This window comes from Nymphalis io, chromosome 12 (genome assembly GCF_905147045.1).
Source record: "Nymphalis io chromosome 12, ilAglIoxx1.1, whole genome shotgun sequence".
NCBI classification, from domain to species: Eukaryota; Metazoa; Arthropoda; class Insecta; order Lepidoptera; family Nymphalidae; genus Nymphalis; species Nymphalis io.
The window spans coordinates 13262373-13287780 of NC_065899.1; the positions used below are offsets into that span (position 1 = coordinate 13262373).

Here is a 25408-nt window from a genome sequence, read left to right on the forward strand (position 1 = left end):
GCTATCGTTCTCTGACGGCTTACCCATCGGATCGCTCATTCTTTTCCCAGATTGAAATCAACAATTGTGGCCGAACGTTGACCGTTAATACTTGTTTTAATTCGTCGTGTGAGAAAACGTTTACAAAGGAAGTGTATCTGGCTGATATTTAATAACAACCAAATGTAAACGTATCTGAACACTTCAGAAACAGCGCACGCGCACCGAGTGAGGTGTACCACAACGACAGCGCAAAAAGTACTGAACAATCGGAGCAGTTAGAGGAGTGCCCTGAGGACAGCAAACAATACTGATTTGTGGGTAGAAAGCCACTGTGGGTCACGGCCGCCTCTCGGTTGTCAGTCATCTGTGCTCATTGCTACATTTGATTGGCCACTTGCATTGTAATTATATGCAACGCATACCGTTGAAAACATTCAAATTCGACTTTGAGTAATAGTGATTCGGTACTTGCAAAACTGTTATTGACTTTTAATAGTGCCGCTACAACCACACTATTAAAACTTTATATAAATTTAAGGACCGATACAAAGCTGAACAATCTCTCTTATATACACATATCTATTAATTAATAGTTTGATCAATCTCATTCAAATCATTGAGAAAGTTAATTAGATAAAAAATACTCATAAAAATCCTTACAAATGCTGTATTTTAGATATGTTATCTTAAATACATTAAAAGTTTCTGTAGTAGCATTTTATACACTTTTCAGTGTTCCACAAACCGTGAGTTAACTTATTCACGTGATTTAGTTACGCCTAGTACAAATTTAATTAAACTCTTTACCTATTATAAGGAACTGGAACTGGAACATTAATAATATCTAGTATAAAGACTTTTGTATAAGACAATTCTATAAACACAGACAGTTTCTATATTTGGCGTCATGAAAGAATCTGTACCTCTTTCAAAGCCGAATTATCGACAATTCCACAGGACAGGCAACCTATCGGCTTGTTAGCTATACGTTTAAAAATTATTGCACGACTTTTGATGTATCCAGAAACATACATAAACATACGTGAACTTTAGGTAGATACTTCTTGAGGCCAAATGAAGGTTTTCACGTTTAGTTTTTTTTTAATAAGAATAGTCAATATTAAATCAATAAAAATAGCGTCTAAGATAAAAATCAGAAAACAAAACTACAATATAAAAAATGATATTTCATATTTTCATATTTCTGCTCAAAAAATGAACCAAAAGAAGATATTTAGCGTCACAACAAGTGTCCCGCTCCGTCCATGCCACGTTCAATTACTTAATTCAGTGCAATGCACGGCGATAAATCGGTCGCTTTACTTAGTTAAACTGGCTCAACTCTCGATTGTTGCTACTGGAACCGCATCTAGACTCCTTTATACCAGTTGTTAGTTAAAGGATTATAATGAGCTCCTGGGCAAATATTGGATCAGTTAGTAGAACACGTGGATCGTTTGACCACTAGCCATTTATATTTTTACAAATATCTACATAAAAATCAATGAACAAAAGGATAACGACTGTAGATGTAAATGCATCTCAATACTTTTAAAAGCCCAGACGAGAGACGAGGTCTGTTGTAATTTTGCCACCAATGTATATATATATAATCACCAATGTATATATATATATATATATTTGTGTCTATATGGCTTCAGACCACATAAGCGGTTTCAATGATTTTTTTAATCGAAATGTGATTTAATCAGTACAGTATTGTTGTAATGGTCAAAGACAAGTATTTTCGTAGTTAGTGAAATTTACGTAGTAGAACTGTCTACTTTCTATTTCGTTTTTTTTTTTTTCAATCAAATTGACATTAGGCACACTGTTTGTACATTTGATATTGCTTTGCAATATTTTGATAACCTCCTCCTTCTGCCAGAACAGTCGTCAGACAACGTAGTCCTAGAATACGTACGATTAATTTATATATTTATATTATTATTTATATTATTGTCATGAATATATTTTAATATCTTAAATGTATTTTTTTTATTTCTTTCTTTTTTATAATCTGCCTCACCTAGTAGATATTGATTGGTAACTTGTGCATGACACAAGTGGCATGTGTCCTAGTTTTTTATCTCCTTAGATATCGTAATATATAGGTCTATATCCTAGTCCAGGATCCAAGCCTTATCTAAGTCGGGTGGAGTGATTTATTCGTAATGAAGTAAGCAACAACATTCACTTTTATTATATTGATATAAAATTTTATCTTGTGAATTCAGTCACTCTAACAGCTGACGAAACTTTCTAAAATGATATATTGCTTGTACACAATCAGATGCTTAAACTTAACGCTTAATGTACATTAAGCAATGACTACAAGTTGTCAGCCACCCCCTAGACGAGTTGACTTTGATATTCAGATCGTCATCCGGAATTATAAATATTGAATTAAATTGATTAGTATTAGGCAATCAAGCGTGCCGGAATCTTTATTCGTGCCGTAATTTTTATAAATATATAGCGTGTGTCATACCAGGGTGTATTGGTGAAAACTCTTTAATAAGCAAGTAAGGTATTTAAAATGAACAGGCGCTACGGCGTGACGAGTTCAAACGTTTTCTTGTTCCTAGCTGGAAATATTTAAGGGCGAAAATAAAACAAGTGAGTGAGCAAATATTGCGAATTATTGCGATCTTATCGTAATAATTCGTAATTGTCATTTTAGACTTGTTATCTTACTTTTAGTTTTACTTCTTACAAAATTATAAAACTTAATCTAAATTGTAAGTATTACAGAAATTATTTACATAAAAATATGGTATCACTGGAGGCCAGCACAATGATTAATAATAGTTAAAACATAATCTACCCTTCTTAAGTATATATAGACATTCGAGATAGAGTAAGGCATGTTATTTATTTATTTTGCTTTAAATAGCAAATAAGAATCTCAGTTGCTGAGATTATTTTTAGTGATAACGTAGGAAACAATCGTTCTGTGTCTTTTCGTATTATCAAATGCAAAGCTAAGGTCAATGTGGCCCGCTTACACACACATACACAGGGAGCACAGAGACAACCTTCGTTCTGTCTTGTGATGTTATCACTGTGCTGAATGTCTACAACACTAACCCGTTGACCCTAACATAACTATTCTAGTTGAGATCGATGGAGTCGAGCAGCGGCGTGGGCTACGGCAGGGCGGTGGAGGCGGAAATGTCGGAGGCCGAGGAGTCCAGGTCGGCGAAAGAATCGGGGAGACGGCGGCCTAGCGTGTCTGGCACTAGCCGCGTAAGCGCCGCGCTGAGCAGTGGTAGCGCACCCAGCAGTGTCGTCGGCACCCAAGCCCCGTACGCAGCCTGAATAGTTAAATTTAATTAAAAAATGGTCACTATCACAACCACATTGGTTTTTAAATATCTAATTTGATATTTATAAATTCATATATAGTAAGTTCGTTTTTTTATTATTTAACAAAGTCAACTTGTAGCCAAGTGGTCACCTCGCCCAAAGACATTGGCATTGCTTTTTTTATAAAATAAGTAATGCTAGATTATGTTTTATTACTGAGCCTTAGAACATACAAAACTGTCTTATAATGCATAAGTCCTCACCAACAGTGGCGTCTGAGGCGCGAGGATGGCTCCGATGCGGCCGCACGTGGAGCACGCGGCGAGCAGGCGCTGGCGCGCGCGCGTCGGGAACAGCTCGGCGGTGTATACGTACAGGGCGTTCAAGGCCATAGTCGCACCCATCTTACCCGCAAGGAATAGAGCCGTACCGACTCCGCTGTCTTCTGTAACAAAGTCACTTATAAGGTAAAATTATTTCACAAACAATATATAGCATAATTATATTTTTAAGTTTTATTACTTGTTTTTGTAAAGACTCGTAAGATCTCCGCTTATTTAGAAAAATACTCGCCTAAAAAAAGGGTTCTGTACGAAGCTTTTTTGGAAAATATTAAAGCCACAACATTTAAACGCATACAAATAATTTACTCACGATCAGGCAAACAAGGAATAGCGATGAGGGCGACCGCAGTGAGGAGGAAAGCCGCAGTGAGCAGCGGCCGGCGGCCGGCGCGGTCCAGCAGCAACGTGTTCAGCAGAAGCGCTGGCAACTCGGCGGCGGCCAACAGAGCGTAATTGGCATGAGCCGACCCCGCCAGCGCATGCGCACGCACTGCGAGCCCGTAGAACACGAACACTGCACACGACCACCACGCGAAGCAAACGAGCAATCGTCTCCGTAGTGCGCTATACCTATCATATCATAGAGATAACAATTAGTTACGGTTATGTATAGCAAGCAATTCAGTACAACTATATATCATAACTCTTCAGACTCTTGACTGCCTCGTTGGTCTAGTGGCTTGATATAAGGCCGCAGACCCGGAGGTCCTGGGTTCAATCCCCAGGTCGGGCCAATAAAAAGTTATTGGGTTTTTCTGTCAGAAAAATTCTCAGTAGTAGCCCGGAGTCTGGAAGTTGGAAGTGTGTACACTCCCGTGCCTCGGAAAGCACGTAAAGCCGTTGGTCCTGCGGCTGAACTTTTTCCGGTCGTGTCGGATTGCCGTCCCATCGGATTATGAGAGTTAGGGAATAGAGAGTGCACCACCTGTGTTTGTGCACACACTTGTGCACTATAACATGTTCTGCGTAGTTAGCTAATCTCTCTTGAAATTGGCCGCCGTGGCCGAAATCGGTCTGGAGGACATTATTTATTATTATATCATAACTCTTAATAAATCAAGGCACTGCCTACAAGCAAAACTTTTCAAAATTTTGGAACACTTTTGTACACTATATGAGTATTTTCAAAAAAATAAGACGACATACATACATATATAAAATCCCTTATTTTAGATCAACGAGAAAATTGATGAATGGCGAAATCGTGCTATCGTTCCACGCAATCATTAGCATAATAGTAGCAATTTTTAATTTTAATATATATTATTTATCATTTGATTCATGATTCATCTCTTGCAGAATTTCCATGAAAACATCATGAGGAAATCTGCGTGTCTAATTTTCATGGAAATTCTGCCACATGTGTATTTCACCAAGCCGCATTGGAGCAGCGTGGTGGAATAAGCTCCAAACCTTCTCCTCAAAAAGGAGAGGAAGCCTTAGCCCATCAGTGGTACATTCACAGGCTGTTACGACTCACTATTTATCATTATTTTAATCCTCAATTTAAACAAATATTATGGTTATAAATGTTTATTTGATGATGATGAATTGTAATAAAATCTAACACGATGGGCTCTTTAAACAGCATTGGCATATTTATTAGGACCTTGTAATTCGTTAATCCAGTTTCTATTTTATATATTTTTTATACCAAACTAACAACTTACTTAATAAACGCCTTGAATAAGCTTTCCTCTTGAACTATAGTCTCCACTTTATCTGTAACCTGGTCTTTCGACAGCATTTTTTCTAAGGTGTCGTCGGGGATAGTAACTCTGTTAGCTTTCGCTGCTTGTTTTATGACCCGAACAGCTTCGTTGACTTTTCCGCCAGCCACGAGCCACCGAATACTCTCTGGTAGAACCCAAGGGTAAAGCAGTAGAAGGAAAGACGGGGGATAGGCAAGGCGCGCCCATGTGCGCCAGTAGCCTGTCAAATAGTCCAGTAGAGCTAGGATCGCTGCTCCAGCAGATAATGGAATGCCAAGCAAAAGGCTGGCCAATATTCTTTGTTCAACACCAAGCCACTCGATCACTAAAATAAACAATTTTCCGGTTTTTATTTGAGACAGTATTAAATAATGCAATTATATAAAATACTGAGCTAAATAAATATAAATTACTAAATAAGTCTAAGCTTACTAAGTACGAATGCCGCAGGATAGACACTAGCTCCAAGTACAGTCTCGAAGAACTCTGCCGCCAAATAAGTAGGATATGAGCTAGCAAAGGACTTGCAGAGTCCTACCAGGCCGGCGCCTGTGCCACTCGTCACCAATGCTGCTCGGCGGCCCCATCTACAATTAATGACATACATATATATTAAAGGGTCTGTCACGAACCAAGTTTCTTAACTTAACTTCGATAAATATATCCCAACTTAATTGTAGTCCCAAGTCTCGATTGGTTCAAAACATCTAAGAATAGAGGTGATTAGTTGACACAGCGTCAGAATATGTATAGAATAAGAATTCAGTTTCTCGATATATTTGTGATGTACTAGGATTAACACTCGACTAGCGACAACGGGGTTATGATCTAGGTCGTTCACATTCAAGTCCTAAAATAGCTGGTTACATTTCCATGTCCTAAATAGTATTATTATGTTGCCAGCCGTGACTTGCACTAAGGCTTAATATTATGCAGTGTACTCGTTTGTAATAGTTATCTATTTGCATTAAATTATTGGTATAATGGTAATAACAGGATTATATACTTAGGTAATAAAGTTATTAAATATGCTAACATAGATAATTATAATATTATCTAAAAAGTAATAAAATGAGTGTTTTGAATCTAACCTGTCCGAGACGTATCCCATTATTGGAAGAGAGACAAGCATGCCGACGTTGTGGACCGTACCCACTAGCGTACGCTTCCACTCTTGACACGCCAGGCCAAACTAGAAGATTCCAAGTAAAATTATTGATTGATTTGTTTAAAGTATTAGTTGTAAAAGTAATAAAAAGGATAGCTGGTGCGCAGAATTTTCTAGCCTAGAGGTTTAGCATTCATCTAAAAACCTGGTTAGACTGTGTTCGTTTGTGAATAATGACATAACTTAACTCTTTAATTTGTAATATTTTAGTATTGAGTCACGTGTTAAAGTAATAGCAAGCATATATAATTATATTATTTTCGACATGATTATGACACATTATACAAGCATATGATATGTAGTTACAAGAATACCAATATTTTAGGTATTTTAGGTATTCTAATTTTGATTTCATCAATGGTCCTTAATATAATCCCTTTTATCAGCGTAACTTAAGCCCCAAAAGCTTATCAAAACAGCTCGCATAAAACAATCACAAACACAAATCAATGACAATATTAACCTCAGACATGATACTGCTGTGATGCTGATAGACAAAGTCTTCGCAGTCAAGTGTAGTGGTGTTATCGAAGCTCACTTCACTGCAGACTCCGTCTAGGGTAGGGCGGCGGTGACACTCGGAGTCGGGCGGCAGCGCCCACGTGGACCAGGACGGTGACCACGCGTCTGCTGGTACCGGCCCCGACAGTGTACTGTTGTCTTCGCATTCTGGGATATGACACCTGAAAAAATATATATATTTGAGTCTTAATTACAAGAAGTAATTTTATATTGTTGAACAAAATCACCGAGTAGCATAAACTTATTTAATGATATATCGTTTTGATAATAGTACTTTGTGCAAAGAGAAAGGTGGACGCATATTTACTAGAAGTTTTAATTTATCTAACATTAGCAACTTGTTTTAAAGATCATCAATCAAACGCTACTGTATTTTATGCATCTGAAACTTTACTAATCTAAAATAGATGTGGTGCAGCTATTTTATCTACCAAAAAATTGTAAGCTGAGCAATATCACAATTGAGCAAGTTGCGTTGACAAAAATCATCAAATCAGAATTTTCACGTCCGAATAAAGGGTTTTCACATCAAAAATTAAAGAAACTACTTCGTTATAGATCAAAATTAACTTAAATGTATTTCCACAGGTTCTGAATGTAGATTCACGACAACTAACATTTTAACTTAAGAACAACCAGAAATAAAATGCAATAGTCTTTTGTCACCGAACACTATCTTGCAATAACAAAATATAAGCTCATAACTATGTTTGCAACAATTATTTGAAGATAATACAATCTATAAATCACTAGTTTACTTGCGGACGGATCTAGGACTTCAACGCCTACGAGTACACTAGAGTACATATGCGGTTTTTTTACCCGCAACTGGTCCACGCTGTCACGTGACTAACTTTCCCAGGGGTATTTTTAGCGATTCTATATTTACCAATCAATTGCTTAGCTGTTGCTGCTGCAGCTTTAATTTCGTAAGGTAATTAAAGCCTGCATACGTTTATACCAATATCTACTTTAGTATTATATAACTGTTAGTTATACAGATAGGGCGGGTCTTTCATAAGTCATATATATTAATTATTCAATGGTAAAATATCACGTACTGTTCTATATTAATTAAAATACATTTTAAACTTTATGTTTCAAAAGTGTAACTAAAACTCAGTGTGTTTCGCCGGTATTCCCAGTACAACTGTTCCGAACCGATGGAGGCCCTTATTAATCTTGACGAATGAAAATTCAAAAAGCTAAAAGCTCGCTTAAATACAGCTTTTATATATTTTGATTAAGAACAAGATGTAGTACTTATACTTTTGTTTTGCCTTCAACCGTAAGAGATCTTTTAATACCTAGAGTATTATTATTGTATTTATGTTGTAGAGAATAATAATAAAAGGGACACAGTCCAAATAACCCCTATGTGCGGTCCGGGTACAGCGCACGACACTGATTTCAGAAGGCATGATTTATTTACATGATTTCAGTGTCGAAAACTTTTCTTATAAAATAAGACAAGGCCCTTATTCGGTTTCATTAAACATACTTATTATCAACAAGCTTATGTAGCACTTTTATTAAATGCCGATGGACTTTACTTTGTCTAGAACAGACAACCGGTTTTACTACATTTCGTTATATGACTACTGTTTACGCTCAACTGCAAAGTATGGAAACATATGTACGTACATACATACATAGAGGGACAGACATCAATTGGTGAACACTTCTTTTTTATATATGAATTAATAAATAATAAATATTTAAATGATATGATTAATAATAAATCAAAAGTGCTTTTTAAATAACCCAATATGGGCAGGTCCGTGTGGAATGTTGATGTGACGTTGCATTGAACACCGAATTAAGGAAATTATGATATTCGAACAGTTCGTACAAAATCAAATCAAGGTGTTCCGTAGATATACACAATACACGAAACAGATTCTTACATGATAACTTAGTAAACTACAGGTATCTTGAATGGTATAACTAATAATCTGCCTTTACTTACGTTACGAGTACTGATAAATAATTTAAAATGTACCCAAGAAAAAAGCACACGGCAACATAGTCGGTAAGTCCCACTCACTATTTATTCTATCAGGTGAGCGGGTGTATTTTGCTTGTAACATCCTTGCTTAAAGACATACCATCTTGAATCCCATAGTTAGTGAAACATTAATGATTAATGAAGTTATTTACTATACCAATATCTGTGGTCGAAAGTAAACATGGAAACTTGGCCATCGAGTCTGTTTCCAAGTTTACCTTAATTTTAACAATAATTGAAACCACTTTTTAGTAATAACTTTACATTGCTACGTTACTACGTTACTATGTACGTATCTAACGTACCGTGAATCAGAACTATTCACCTATAACGCCAGGTTTCTATATATAACGGATGGGTATTGGACATCAGTAACCGATTTTTGTGTTACGAGTCACGAGCCGTCAAAATCGTTCCTATACGTCACACATGTACATGTAACTCAACGATTTTTTATGAATGTCGCCTTGTAGCCAATTCTACCGTCCGTAAGACATAAAGGTTTTCAGATTATATTATGATCTCCTGGCTAAACTCTTTGCCGACAATTCCGTCATCGATGATTGCAGTGCACTGCCACCTACAATACCTGCATGTGGCCATACGATGTCAAACGCCAAAAGCATGGCACAGAGGTGTGGTGGTACTTTTCTTTAAGAAGGGTGATAAAACCCTTCTGAAGAATTACAGGCCCATCTCACTGCTGAGTCATGTTTACAAGTTGTTTTCGAGAGTCATTACGAATCGTCTCGAGCAAAGACTTGACGACTTCCAGCCACCCGAACAAGCCGGATTCCGGAAAGGCTTTAGCACCATAGACCACATACATACGCTGCGGCAAGTTATACAGAAGACTGAGGAGTATAACCAGCCACTTTGCTTAGCGTTTGTGGACTATGAGAAAGCCTTTGATTCGATCGAAACCTGGGCCGTGCTGAATTCTCTTCAAAGGTGCCAAATTGATTATCGGTATATCAGGGTGTTAAAGTGCTTGTACGAGAACGCCACCATGTCGATCCGACTCCAGGATCAGAACTCAAAACCTATCCAACTGCAGAGAGGTGTAAGACAGGGAGACGTGATATCTCCGAAACTGTTTACCGCTGCATTGGAAGATGTTTTCAAGCTTCTGGACTGGAACGGACTTGGCATCAATATTAACGGCGAGTACATCACTCATCTTCGATTTGCCGATGACATTGTAATTATGGCTGAGACCTTGGAAGACCTCGGCACTATGCTCGATGACCTCAGCAGGGTTTCCCAACAAGTGGGTCTAAAAATGAACATGGACAAGACGAAAATCATGTCGAACATCCATGTTGCACCCACTCAAGTCAAGGTTGGAAATTCTGCACTCGAAGTTGTAGACAACTATGTCTACCTAGGTCAGACCATCCAACTAGGTAGGTCCAACTTCGAGAAAGAGGTCAATCGTCGAATTCAACTCGGCTGGGCAGCGTTCGGGAAGCTACACGATATCTTCTCATCCCAAATACCGCAGTGTCTCAAGTCGAAAGTCTTCGACCAGTGTGTGTTGCCAGTGATGACTTATGGATCAGAGACGTGGTCGCTCACAATGGGCCTCATAAGAAGGCTCAAGGTCACTCAAAGGGCAATGGAGAGGGCTATGCTCGGAGTTTCTCTGCGAGATCGAATCAGAAATGATGAAATCCGCAGGCGAACCAAAGTAACCGACATAGCCCGAAGAATTGCTAAATTGAAGTGGCAGTGGGCGGGGCACATTGCTCGCAGAACCGACGGCCGCTGGGGCAGAAAGGTTCTCGAGTGGCGACCACGAACCGGAAGACGCAGCGTGGGCAGGCCCCCTACAAGGTGGACCGACGACTTAGAACGAGTCGCGGGAAGCCGTTGGATGCGGGCAGCGCAAGATCGGCCAACGTGGAAATCCTTGGGGGAGGCCTTTGTCCAGCAGTGGACGTCTTTCGGCTGGTGATGATGATGATGATGATGGCCATACGATGCCTGACATTAAAATCAGGCAACGTGATGTGCGTGCGGAGCTGCAATCACTTGATGTACGGAAAGCTAGCGGTCCCGATGGAATACCAGCCATAGTGCTGAAGAAGTGCGCAGCGGAGCTGTCTCCTGTGTTAACGCGCCTGTTCCAACTTTCTCTCTCTTCGGGAAGTGTGCCGGAGGCTTGGAGAAGAGCTAATGTGCAAGCGGTTCCCAAAAAAGGGGATCGGTCTGACCCGGCAAATTATCGGCCAATAGCTATCACCTCAGTACTTTGTAAGGTGATGAAACGGATTTTAAACAACCAACTGATCCATTACCTAGAAGATCTAAGACTGTCTAATTAATGATCGTCAGTACGGGTTTCGACCAAACCGGTCCACAGGTGATCTTCTAGCGTACGTAACACACCTCTGGGGTGAAGCTATCGACAAGCATGGAGAATCGTTGGCTGTCAGCCTCGATATCTCCAAGGCTTTCGACAGGGTCTGGCACAGAAGTCTTCTCTCCAAGCTGCCGGCATATGGTCTGCCTGCTCAGCTCTGCACCTGGATTGCCAGCTTCCTACACAAGCGTAGCCTTCGTGTTTTAGTTGATGGTTGCGCTTCACAATTCTATGTAGTGAATGCTGGGGTCCCCCAGGGATCTGTGCTATCTCCCTCACTCTTTCTTTTGCATATCAATGATATGCTCTCTCTTGGGAACATACATTGCTATGCAGACGATAGTATAGTGCATGGTGGATACAACGGACGCGCAGTGGCTGGACGAGCGGAAATTGAGGAGAGGCGGAAGAATCTTGTCATTGAACTCGATAGGACGTTAGAGCTCATCGCCAAATGGGGCTCTGATAATCTTGTTGAGTTTAATGCCAAGAAAACACAGGTATGCGCTCTCACGGCGAAAAAGTCAACATTTTCCCCTCTTCCCTCCCTATGTGGTACTCCGCTGGTGATGCAAAGCAAAATCGCCATGCTGGGGATTGACGTTCGCTGCGACCTTAGTCCAAGGGATTACATCGAGGCTGTTATAAAAACAGCTTCATGGAAACTCGGAGTTCTGAACAAGGTGCGGCGCTTTTTCACGCCACAACAACTGTGCCTGCTGTACAAAACACAGGTACGGTCTTGCGTGGAATATTGCTCGCACCTTTGGGATGGCTCCGCTAAGTACCTACTTGAGGCCTTGGACCGGTTGCAGCGACGTGCCGTACGCATTATTGGCGACGTAAAGGTCACAAACACCCTTGAACCTTTACAATTGCGTCGTGAGATAGCAGCACTGAGCGCTTTCTATCGACTGTATCACGGCGAGTGCTCTGAGGAATTATTCTCTCTAATTCCTGCTTCCCCCTTCCTTCTTAAGTCCACGCGAGCTGGTTCTCGATGTCACCGCCTAACTGTGACATCAATTCCATCGCGAACAAAGAAATTTGGCAACTCCTTTCTTTGTCGCACTTCCAAAAAATGGAAATCCTTACCAGCTCACGTGTTCCCCTCCTCTTACAACCCGGGTTCCTTCAAACGAGGCGTGAAGAGGCATCTTGCGGGCCGGCAAGGCGAAGGCGGCTAGTGCAGAACGTTTTTCCCGTCTGTACTGGCCGTCGTCGCGTTTGGACTCTACTACCACTTACCATCAGGTGGAGTAGAGTCATCTGCCTTCCCGGCGAATATATAAAAAAAAAAAAAAAGATTAATTTCACGATATTATAAAAATTACGCGCTCGTATACCTAACTCTAAAAATGGCAAGTTGGTCAGTGGGTGGCACAGTAGGAGGATGACGCAGGCTATACTAACAGGGAACTTCAAAGAGGCCTCTACCCGTAGAGATGCCTTAACTAATTGAAAACTTCTGCTTGTACATTTATCTTTCTGTTATTTGTAATAGTGTTTAAGGTAGACGCATCCGCTTAGACGTGATTAAAATAAAACGTTCTTCTTAAATAAGATAATCCTATATAACGGAACAAAATTATAATTATATTATAAAAGTATGTTCATTTAAATATTCTAGATAATATAAAATAATAATCACACAGTCGTTACATTTCAATGTTAATCAGAACATAATAATTTAATGTGCATATAAAGTTATCACTGTTAATTATTTTACTTATAAAAAATCTGAATCAATCAATCAATCATCAAAAACATACTTCATTCGAGTTGGCGCTTACGAGCTCTTTCGGGTCGTTTTAAAGATCTGTGTATAATGTAAAACTGTTACCGGTTCGAAACTTATCGCAGAAATCGTGAAATTGTAACCCTTAACACGCATTAATATTTCGTGTGACTGTAAGTCGGTCTTCAACCTGTCGCGATCAAGATACGTGGTCATTTTTTCCAGAATAGCATACATTTTAGACAAATGTATATATTATGTTATTAAGTAACCACAGTGGCGAGTTACATTAAAACCCAAGCAATGGTTAACGCGTTAGCATGCATAGACAATGATAACATAGTATGTGTATTTTGCCTCTGACATAAAAACGTGTGTAAAATGGTCGCCTCCACATGTCTTACGCGCAGTAATAGTGTGCTATGAGCTTAACATAACTTACTAAATCCTTAAATACTCAGCAGTGCTGGCACATCAAGCTGTCAAGAGTGTGAGCAGTGCCTATCTGTTAAAGCTCAAACAACGCGGTCATGGCGCCGCCATACGTCCTTACGTACCAATCCCTAAACAGGTAAGATAAAAATATTCCTAGAGCCGCGCTACAAAAATACTAATAGCTTACATACCGACGGAGTTGTCTAACTACTGGACACCACCGAACTGGTTTGTTTACACTTTTATGGGTGCCCAGAAAATGTCACACACCCGTCTTATGGGCAAATAAGCGAATACCAACCAAATATGCACATTTATAATACCATAGTTTTATTCTTTTGTAATTTATATTCATCGTTTCTGTCCTAAGGATATTAATCTGCAAACCTTCTGAGGACATTCAATAATAAAACATAAATATAATATAAGATTACCGCTGGTCAGGAAGCGGTCGACGCACTTCAGTCAATAATAATAATAATGGATGTGTGAATAAGAGAGGCTGACACTATCATCTCGAAATAAAAAAGAAACAAGCTTATAAGGAAAACAACTAAAACCGGCTTATTGATATTACAACGATTTGTTAAGTATGTCGGTGTCCATCGGCACGTATTATTGCTGAAATTTAAATACCATCATCCGATCGAGCAGTCAGCAGCCTCGAGCTCTTGTCTAATTAAATTTAATGTAGGTAAGTTATCACAGTACTTCAATGCTGCAATACTTCATTTCCTGGAAACATTAGCAAAGCGGAGACCGGAGGTCACGACCGATCCTACATACAATTATGTTTTTAATTTAAACTTTTAGTGTTATTTTAGGCTGTTTGTCCTTCTTGGATATACTGACGTCATCTTAACTATTACCTAAAGCAGTTGAATGGTTATATTCCTTTCTTTATTGTACCAAGGACAAGTGAAGTGGCGAAAGTGCTTACAGAGCTCAAAATAAACATAGCGGTCTACTTTACCGTAGGCTCTGAAAAAAACAATCAGTCGCTCAACAAATTAGAACCGACGCATAGATTACGTTACGCTCGAAGGATTACGGAATATTCCATTACAATAAAAAGGTGCGCAAAAACCTTCAACCGTAACAAGTGATTTGATATACATAAATATAGTGACACATTTTTTATTCAAACAGCAAACAGGACGCAATCTGTTATTGTGCCGCACGAGGATATTCTAAAGCTATCAATATTAATTAAGTTTATTTTATATAACCCAACTGCGCATTTTGAACATAACATTTCAAAAAAGTTAAATGGAATAATGGGAAGCAATACATAAGCGAGAAAGAGCCGAACGCAGTCGCTCGAAAACGTGAATCTTAATCGAAGACTGCGGGTTTAAACCCTGTAAGTACCACTAAGCTTTCATGAGCTTAATTGTTTTATAACCAGATCACCACCAAGCAGAGCAGTGTATTGGTTCCTCAAGAGATTATGAGGTCGCTGTACGGCAGTGGGACATTCACAGACTGTTTGGTACTATTTTAATCAGTAAATCAAGTTTAGTACATATGGTGTTCGCCTCAACATTCGTATACATTTAAGAAATAATATGAACCATAATTTGGCACATGTATGCATGACATATACCTATGATATGTACATACATGTAAAAAACCAACGTTTGTTTCTTTGAGTTATTTATCGCTTCTCCTTGAGATGAGATGACACGTGGCACGGGCCTTAGGAATTTAAATTAGATTTTGTACTTTGAATCTACGAATTTTTAAAGTTTTCGATTATGAAGCGACTGTATTGTTGGTCATTTAAAATGTATACCTACGCACTACATAGTATAATAAGCGTTTAATAGTTTAATACTTCAAGTTTACAAATAAATTGCAGTATTTAATTTAACCACATAGAACTCAGCTAATTCCTATATCATTTCTGAGATAATTATATAAGTATAAATACTCTTATCCGCTCTGTACAACAGACCTATTTAATACAAACAAATAAAAATTGCGAAAGCTTAGCATAATGTTCCAGCCGACAGATACGAGAGATGGATGGGTCACAACAAACTGTTACAGATAATTAGATACAAACCAAAGTCCACGGATACGTAAAAAATGTACTTAAAACGTTAAAAAATTACAAATCAGAATATTTTTATCCGTTATTTTATATTGCTTTCCGTTTTATATTGCGCGATGTTTATAACACTGAGAAAAAATATTTATCAGACACTCCTTGGGAGTGTATTTGCTGGATTGGTTCCCTACTAGTAAACGAATTGTTGAGGCTGTAAGTGCTAAGTACTGCTATTAACGAATAAAATCGCTTTATGGGCTCAGACGGACCAATGGGCCACCTGATGGTAAATGGTCACCACCGCCCATTAGCGCTGTAAGAAATATTAACCACTCCTTATATCTTCAATGCGCCGCCGACTTTGGGAACTAAGTTTGTTATGTCCCTTGTCCCTGTAGTTCTGGCTCAGTCGCCCTTCAATCCGGAACACAACAATACTAAGTATTGCTGGTACATAGGGACCAACCTCCCCGACTGGCTGGCACAGAGCTCTACCACCAAGTAACATGCACGGATTGAGATGGTTGGCTTTACTCTACTACATACATATCTCTTATTATTTATTATTAGATTGTTTTTATTTTTCGTTTAATCTTTGTATTCGATTTTCTGTCTTCGCATAGTTCCACGTATTACTATCTACTACTGTGGGACTAATATTTTTTGATGATTACAACACTGTTATTTTTTTATGTAAATAAACATTGAGTGAACTTTTTACTTATAAGTTGTTTGCTCCAAGAATGAATCATGTATTTGCGTGACTGTGTGTTATTGTCACACGGTGTCTATGCAGTGGTGTCGCGCGCGTGGGAGCGGCCAGCGGCGCTGCGCGGGCGCTATGAGCAATTGTCAACATCGCAGAACAGTTAGTACTAAAAGTGGTACGAATACGCAAACGAATATTCGTGTAAAATTGAACATGCTTGAAATTACTCATAATACTTCGAACGATTGGATTTATTATACTTAAACTATAACAACGCAGGCAAAATCGATGTCTTATAAGTAACTTTTTAGTACTTTCTACTGCATTGTAGTAGATGAGTTAAATAAGAGAATAAAACGTCCGACGCCTCGCATAAGACTACTCGAAAGGGTGACCATTATTCATAAAAATTAATATGATGCAGATATAATCGTATGGTTTATGTTAAGAGAAAGAAAATGGTTCTATTTATTTTTTTAAATGTTTATTAAAACCAAAAGATGTAATAAAAACATCTCGACCTGTCGCTCGATCGGTCGCCCGACCGGTCCGCCCGCTCATATTATTTCGGTTCGCGTTCACGCACATCGCACATGTTGCGGTTTCGCGTCACGTGAGAGAGAGCTGCGTCCGCGCTACTACGCTGACACCGCACCCACCGGCCGCCAGACGGGTCGGCTTTACTACCGAAAGTAACATTACACTTATCGTACGATCGGCTATTTATTTGTTCATCGGTAACAAGATAACATATTGCAGGAAACCACAAGCGTCACCTACAAAGAGCCAAATAAAAGCGTATTATATTAACATCAATTGTAGTACGGAGACTACCCAACTGATTAACTCAATCGCATATGTCAAAGAAGAAGTGACGGGATAAGTAACTTTTTATTTTACGACACACACATACATTTTACAACGAGGAAATATCTCGAGGTACTCCAACGCATATGAAGCCGTGAATTAAAGCTATTTTTACAACGGACAAAGGTTTGATTCATACATTTTTGAATTCGCTGTGTAATGTGATATACATATATTTGGTACGCTGCGTGTGATCGCACATTGCTCGCGTCTCGCGGTTCACACATAAATAATGAGACATGAGAGAGGTTGCCGCCTCTATCTCCGACAGTCGACGGCAGCCGGCGCGGTGACCGCCGGGTCACGGGGCCGACGAGTCTCGGGCGCGAGCGCTCTTTATCATGATAATCCTCTTCGTTTATTGCTTATTATTATCAAGTTTCTGGGTCACCAAAAAAAGTTAACAAAGGTTAAATGACCATTTATGCGTCGGCGAAATCGTGTAATTAAAATTGTCTCTACATCAAGTGTGGATGTAGCGGCTGTAGTGCAGCGCAGTAATCGACAGCAACAACATTAGGACGAACGTGCCGTACGTTGCCCCTTACGAGATTATCTTTTTACCGACTCATTTACCAACATGTAGTCCCGAGCTACAAACAAACAATCAGACTATGTAGCTTTACAACATTAGTGTAGACACTCGTAAACCCTTAACCACACAACGAACATAGCACTTGTCCTGACTTTTCTCTTTTCTATTTACAAATTAATTATAAGCTTTGAACTACTATCGACTACCGTTGCCAAACGTCGTGGACGTCATATAAAGGTAAAGCAGGCGTAGAACTAAATACAAGAATAGCACGAATTATCCTTATCACTACGGAGTATTATAATCGATTAACGGGGTTAACCGTACAATGGCAAACGTAGCTGTTTTTTCAAATGTGATGCGCACACTTGCCGCGGCTCACTCACAGAAACCCCAATAAAGAGCCGTTAAGCTAAAGTAAATAAAAAATAAACAAATTATAAAAAATATAAATAAGCGAAAGTATCACACATATAAAAGTATAATATCCTATAACTAAGTTGTATAATTTAAATACCTTAAAAGGCACTGACTGTATAATTAATAATATCATACATTTGTGGGCAGTCGCCCCTGGCCTGCACGAGCGCGCGCTGCGGCCGCATCTCATTATGCTACTTATGTGTAAACATTACCTATTTGTATTAATGTATTATACAAGCTGTGCTGCAGTCTCTGCCCATGTTTTGCGATGAACACTTTCATTTTTATTGTGTTGTTTCTCAAACTTATAATACACGCGTGTTGACGTCACTACCGTCGTGAAATCATAGTATTGTGATTTAGCTCTTCGAACTCCTTTATTATATCGACTATATAGCAAATTTAACATTATTGTATCGAAAATTACAAGTCTCTTGTAATTTTCAAGTCTCAAGTTTGTGTATTTATAAGCATTTTTCATTGGAACATCGTCGTAAGCTCGACTAAACCATTTGCTTACGATAATAGCAAACAGTAATATTATATCTCCTGGACATAAACTTTAATTATTTAAATTTCGTCGATGGTGGCATTGCTGTATTATTGGCGTCAACGTTCTTCCTGATGAATCTACTTTTTTTTTCAATAAATATTTAACATATATAAAAAATAATTGCTAGAGTATCATAGATCTTGATGTCTGTCTCTTCTATTTTTTTTTTAATTTACAGAATAAAGAATACGGAGCATCAGTCTATATAAGCAATATATGTAATAGTATCCCAGTCACTTGACAGCACAGCGCTACCATGGTGGCAGATGCGGTCATTAATGTTTCTTGTGGTACAATTATCGCTATTAACAAAGTCCTCCACATGAGCAACGAAGAGAGACTAGGGTCTCGCACGTTTCTTTGCGTTCAGTAAGAACTGTAAACATATCGTCACCCCGTTGAACCTGCCTCGTTACCACATAGTAATGTACAAAAACTATCACTTTCTAAAGATTAAAGTGAAATTAACTGATGCAATCAAACCCAATGACAGTCACGAATTTATTACCCGACAAAGACGCAACTATTTTTATAACCTTATCGTCTTTACGTACTGAGGATATCAATTCCGTTGCGGTTACATAATTAATTTAACTCTCATACATTATCAATAACATGTGTATTTAATTAAAATAATAGTTAATTACGAATGTTATTCCCGCGTGTCACGTTTGGCTCGTTACGACTTACGACGCAGGACGCGTGTAGTCATTAAACATCCGGACTCACGTGAAAACTAAGTTATTGCTTCTTATCTGATAAACAACAATTAATATTGTAATTATCTACGGACGGCGTAGTGCGTCCTCCTACACCTATCTAAAACATTTACTTATACCAATAAATGTTTTTGAGATTTTCTGCAATTGTCGCATCTTAGAGTTAGCTCGTGCCTCGGAAACTCGTAAAGCCGTTGGTCCCGCACCTGATCCGGCGGTCATATCGGTAGAACCCATAGAATTATGAGGTTGAGGGACTGAAGAGTGCTATTGTATTTGCGTAAACACTAGTGATCACAATTCGCGCAGGAGATATTTTTATTATTTATCTAATTAGTTGGGTTGGGAGTGTTTCATTAATATTTAAAACAATGCTCTTGTTTCAGAATAGAGAATAACTTCAGAAAATCCCGGAATTTAAATTGAATTTCAATTCAGAAACATATTTGAATCGAACAACGAATTTTCATTTCACGAAGCAAATTCTTAATAAGTAAGCCAAGTAGATGTTAACTTTTATAACAATAACTTGTATTGGTTTGGCTTTAACTATGAGCGATTAACTTACCGATAAGGATAAGCATCTCCTATCCACGTGGATCACGTGTTATTTATACACTCGTGAATTAATAATGACATCTTATCAGCTGAGCCACTGGCTTCGCTCGCATTTAGTTTGCCGTATTGGTAAACACTGCTCGACTTCGCTAGTCCGCGTTGTTGCGGGATGTTATATAGCGTCTAACTTTCCTTATTTACTTAACTTGTTATTATTATATGAAGCAAAACTATTATTCAGTTCTGATGGTTCCTAAATAAGCTCATAAATAAACAACTCCGGTTTTATAATGAAAATATAATATTTATATGTTTATAGTATATATAAAATAACTCCGAATATATTTTGTAGCATATTATATGTGTATTTATATATTTTTTTTAATTGTATATATATATATATATGTATGCATATCTTTGACTTCACGGATTTCTGCTTAGCCTAAGCCTAACCTAACGGTTGGCTGGCAGAGAATGCCTTCAGGCATTAAGTCCGATTTTATTCCAAATACATATTCTGGTGGTCAATAAAGTTTTTAAATAAAATAAAATTAATATACATAATTGGAAAATATGAAGACTTTCCTCAATAAGTTATTTAAATCATGTTACACGTGTGGGTGTGTATACACACACTATTGTTTACTATTATAAAAAATTAATTAAACCATTCTTTTTGGAAAAATTTAACTTATTCCAGTATTATAATATAAAAGCGCCATTCATGTTTTGTTTAAGAATATCTTCCTGTAAATAAATGTTTAAAACAAAAACTGCGCGAAAAGATATTTTAAAAATCATCATAAAATATAACATGCAATGGTATCATCAAAGCCAATTCGTCAGACGAGCATCTAATGATACAACCGATTGAACAATATCTTAATATTTGATTGTCAATTTCGCGAACACGACACAGCACGGGTCGAGTGTACATCGGTCACCGACGCGATAAGGGCATTGCTCTAAAGGCACCGTCTTAATAGATGATCTGAATTAGACTGTTGTTATCTGTATCTATTGTTATCTGACCCCGATGTCGCCGATGTGTCATTAGCACCAACATATCACTCATAACTGGATTACGTTTCTGCGTTCTCTGTTCATCTCTAATTCCATTATTTACTATAGAATATCTGTAACCTAGAATTTGGACTCTCAGAATGACATTAGTAGAGTGCCTTTGCATCACGCATAACCATTAACTATTACCTCTGGAAAACACAGTTAGTAATTCTTTTGTGGGATAATAAATCCGCTTTTATAACAGGATCCTAGAAAACTAATTAAAAACTCAAAATCCATTAAATTATTTTCATTTGAAAATAAAAAAATAAGTCATTTAATTAATTACAAAAAAAGAACGTTCTTTTCGAATAAAACCAACGACTTTACAGAAGGCAACACACCTTGGGATTTAAACAAAATATTTCGCTGATTTCTTTCCGATCTTACTATTTAGTCAAACAGTCAATGAGCAACAGCCTCTAATAATGCCTCTTTAAGAAACATATTTTTCTCTCGCACTTTGTGCCTGCCTGTCCCTTGAAAAAATACTTAAAAAATATATCTGGGTACTATTATATACTTGTAAAATATGAAAACAATGAAAACCCTACTGTTTTATCTTTTTTTATTAATAACTATTAATGACCTTTTATAGAATATCCTCTGCGGTGCTGCGAAGAAAAAGGTAAGGAATGTAAGGCTTGTGTCGCGATGTGTCGCTAGCGGCATTGGTAGAGACGTTTAATATCAGCTACTCATATAACCGTTCAGTTCTATTTCATTATTTTATTTAATTGTCATCATGTTATATATTATATATATATACCATTACTTTTATTTTTTACTTTGTTTTAAGAACGACTATGAATAAATAGGTTACCAAGTAAGTAATCGTGTTCGCAGTACAATCTTAAAGACACTGCCACTGTGAGAAGTTTAAGTTTAAGCCACTGCTTCGGCCATCAGCGCGCCGCCACCACGGGAACATGTATGGAATTTGCTCACTGTCACTCAGTCGCTCAAACAAGTGGTCGGATGCTAAGAAATGAGTATATAAGTCGATGTATTTTTAATAAATTATAATGCTGAGCTGAGATGTATTTTTAATAAATTATAATTTTATATTTTTATTGTTCGCCGAGCGAAGTGCGTGGTCAGCGGCTAGTATTTTATAGTCTCACACATACACACTCCTCCTTCTATGCTTTGTTGGTAAAATGCTGAGCGGGCGTCAAAGCCTTGTAAATTTTTATTATTAGACAGTGAGTACTTAGTCGACACGCCGCCCGACATGCAGGAGCAAAGACAACTCAGAGACAGGTGCACAGACGGTCTGACGACACTTGTGTGTTGAGGCTGGCAAAATTTATTTTTTCTCACGGACCTTGTGTGACCAAATCGCGTTTTGAATTTTAATCGAACGCCCTGATTCGGTTCGGTTTTCAGGGCCCTTCAACTATTTTGTCGGCGAATAGCTACCGGAGTTAAGAATTGAATTCGTTTTGCACATTTTTTAATTTAATTTACTGGGTTGATTTCTAATCGATTATTATGAATACAATCATTTTCATTGTCATCGGAAATAACTATTGGCAGATAATAATAATAAGCATGTTACGTGCGTTTACACGCGAGGTGCGGTCTTAACATTTATTTATATTGTTACCTACTATGATTACTTCTTTGCGTATAAAACGTGCATCGTTTCTCTGTGTTTACAATAGTTATTAACATATTATAACGTTACGAACTCTTAGTTCACGTAGCGAATATTTACGATTTGTATGCACTACGATATGTATGTATGATAAACATTTAAAAGGCACTTTTATGTATTCGTAAAGTATGTGAATTTATAAATTAGTTTATCATTTGGGTACACTGACGGTCGCCTGAACATAAGATTTATTCGTAGATAAATATAAACATCACTCGAGTAACTTGTATATTTTGAATAATTAAATTAGCAATGTTTAATTAAATATTATGCAAGCCGTATAACCGCTTCAGGGAACAGAACAGTTATTTGTAAAGGAATAATATATAATTCTTCTGTATATTAATATATTGTTAGATGTATGTCTTCGTGGCACTTGAATAAGGTTCCGTATATTGTCAAGAACTCGTATAATATATAACACGGCTCACCTGTGCGGAGTACGCGCTGCCAGGAAAACGTAGTTGGTGCCATACATGCCAGTCAGCAGCACCGGCAGCGCCAGCAGCACCGCGATTCGTGCCTGCCATCTTCCCCAGCCCGCAACACACTCATTTTCCATCTTCACTTGTATTTCTTCTACCTTCGTTATCTTAATTTTTCAGAAGCGGATATACGTTGAATTTAAAATCGAAAGCTCAGCGCAGCGAACTGTGTTATAAACAACTCTATCCACTTCTGTTATCAGTGATGCGGCAGTGCACTGGTGCGGTCACACGACGCCGAGGAACGCGTCCCGCCGGCCGGAGGGTCCGAGCGGTAATACTGCGCGCTGGCCGTCGTGCACGTCAGGACTGCTTCGAAAGGAGACCGGCAACCGATTTCTTGACAGTTGACCCGCTCACTGATAGTCATGCGTGACTGAAAATGATCTCTAAGCGTAAGAGATAAAGCCTAATCCGGATTAAAGCGGCGCGCGCGCATGCGACCGGCATCTGCCACTCGCGGAAGCTTCGCCGGCCACGTGCTCGCCGGCTGATAGTTCAGCTGCCTTTGTATTCGTACTGTCCTCATGTAAATATGTGGCCAATATAATATAATAATACATGAACTACAAACTTCATGAATGTAGGTGATTTATCATTAGCAAGTAGAGAAGCTGGAAGGGCGCATTACTTATTGAGTTAGTCGAACTGTTCGACAGTCGACTTGTATTATGTTGAACACCCGGGGTACAGGCGGTACGGACGCACGTGGCGAGCACTGCCCGATTATAAATACATCGCGTACACGTATGTATGCCACGATTAAAATAAACGCGTACACGAAAATAAATGAACCTTTTATGAGTGAGTGCTTTGACTCCAATATTGTTACTGAGATGCTTCCTACGGGATTATGACGTCACTGTTTTTAACCTTCAACATTTTTATTAAGATAATATACCAGATTTTTATAAGAACCAAGGGGCGGTTTTTTATTATTTCTTTTAAAATAACGAAATTAAAAGGTTAATTTTAGTCATCAGACGCCTGACCAGAAATTCTTATAAAATTAAACTTATATTTTATATTGCAACATAAATAACACAAGGCGATAATCTTTACACACTATTTTAACTTACTTCAGGGTCACCCGTTAGTATCGATTTAGAACGCGAAGCTAATGTTGTTTTATTTTATTGTTTATTTAATGATTTTTATTTAGTTCAATGTAAAGTAAAATGGCTCAGTCACATAAAGAATATGAGTAAGAGAGAAATGTTTTTATTGCCACACGCTAAAGGTTGTGCGGCTAAAGGAACCCGTTCAGTGTAGCTTAGTATAGCTGAGTCAAAACACATCATAACACTCGGAAATTAAGCTAAATCAATAAATATTTGACTACACAAACGAAAACAGATAAAAAGTTGTTCATAAATTCAATTAAAAGAAAAATGAGTGACGGTGCAGGTGCATCGGCATAACGTGCTCTCCGAGGTAAGGGAGTGTAAACCCTGCCAACTTCCAGACCCTGTGCTGGGATATTGAGAAATTCTTGACCACTGGATCCTGAGGTTGAATCCAGGATCTTGGGATCGAAAGTCTTATATGACGGCTACTAGACCACCAAAACAAAATAAACGGCATAATTTTTTAGGATGGTGGCGCGAAATTGGACCCGTTGATGTTCTTGATTAACATCGAGTGATGATGTGAGTGATTCACCTAGCACACATACAACAATACACACGTATTGCAAAACAAAAATGCGCCACCAACGATGGGATCTAAGATATTATATTCCTTGTTCTTGAAACTACACTGACTAACTCACGCTTTAAACTACAACGACACGGAGTATTGACGTTGACCACAAAGCCCTCTACTGTACCGGGTACTCCTGTGGGTGGATGACCTTAGCATAGCAATTTCGACGCTTACAATTAAATTTAACAAATAATCATCATGTGATTGATAAATAGTACTTACAACTTCGCGGGTTCACCTCCTTGTTGTAGATAATACTGTTAAAGCAATGTAGTTCACGAAAATATACGGTTACCTCATTGATTATTGCTATTCAAAATAGTCATACATATTTTAGTAGCTACAACGGGTAGTCGATTTTAATATCCTATGGAAGTAAATATGAAATACTTTATTGTATTTAGTATATTATATTGCTTAGACTTTGGTGTATAATATACCGTATCACTGAAATTACCGCATTACTAGTAAATCTTCAATAAGTGTAAAAAAAA

At 38.2% G+C, this 25408-nt stretch overlaps 1 protein-coding gene and 1 long non-coding RNA gene across 4 annotated transcripts; one reads left to right on the forward strand and one right to left on the reverse strand.

The window, feature by feature from the left end:
• Positions 1 to 2606: 2606 nt before the first annotated feature.
• Positions 2607 to 23528, reverse strand: LOC126772146 (solute carrier family 22 member 6-like). 3 transcript variants are annotated; one of them, XM_050492326.1, is made up of 8 exons: positions 23157 to 23528; positions 6979 to 7198; positions 6439 to 6539; positions 5780 to 5934; positions 5306 to 5672; positions 3946 to 4205; positions 3555 to 3733; positions 2607 to 3299 (listed from the first exon to the last, which is right to left on the reverse strand). In XM_050492326.1, exons 1-8 carry the CDS (start codon positions 23285 to 23287, stop codon positions 3132 to 3134), a joined length of 1581 nt encoding a protein of 526 aa, XP_050348283.1. In that variant the 5' UTR covers positions 23288 to 23528; the 3' UTR covers positions 2607 to 3131. The 3 variants fall into 3 exon arrangements, with proteins under 3 accessions (XP_050348283.1, XP_050348282.1, XP_050348284.1); XM_050492325.1 differs by having other exon boundaries at positions 3555 to 3736; positions 23157 to 23525; XM_050492327.1 differs by lacking the exon at positions 23157 to 23528 and adding an exon at positions 7655 to 7816 and having other exon boundaries at positions 3555 to 3736.
• LOC126772150 (uncharacterized) lies at positions 14791 to 22063 on the forward strand. Its single transcript, XR_007669627.1, has 4 exons — positions 14791 to 14946; positions 17105 to 17338; positions 19829 to 19935; positions 21912 to 22063. It is a non-coding gene; the product is annotated as an uncharacterized LOC126772150 (long non-coding RNA).
• Positions 23529 to 25408: the final 1880 nt, after the last annotated feature.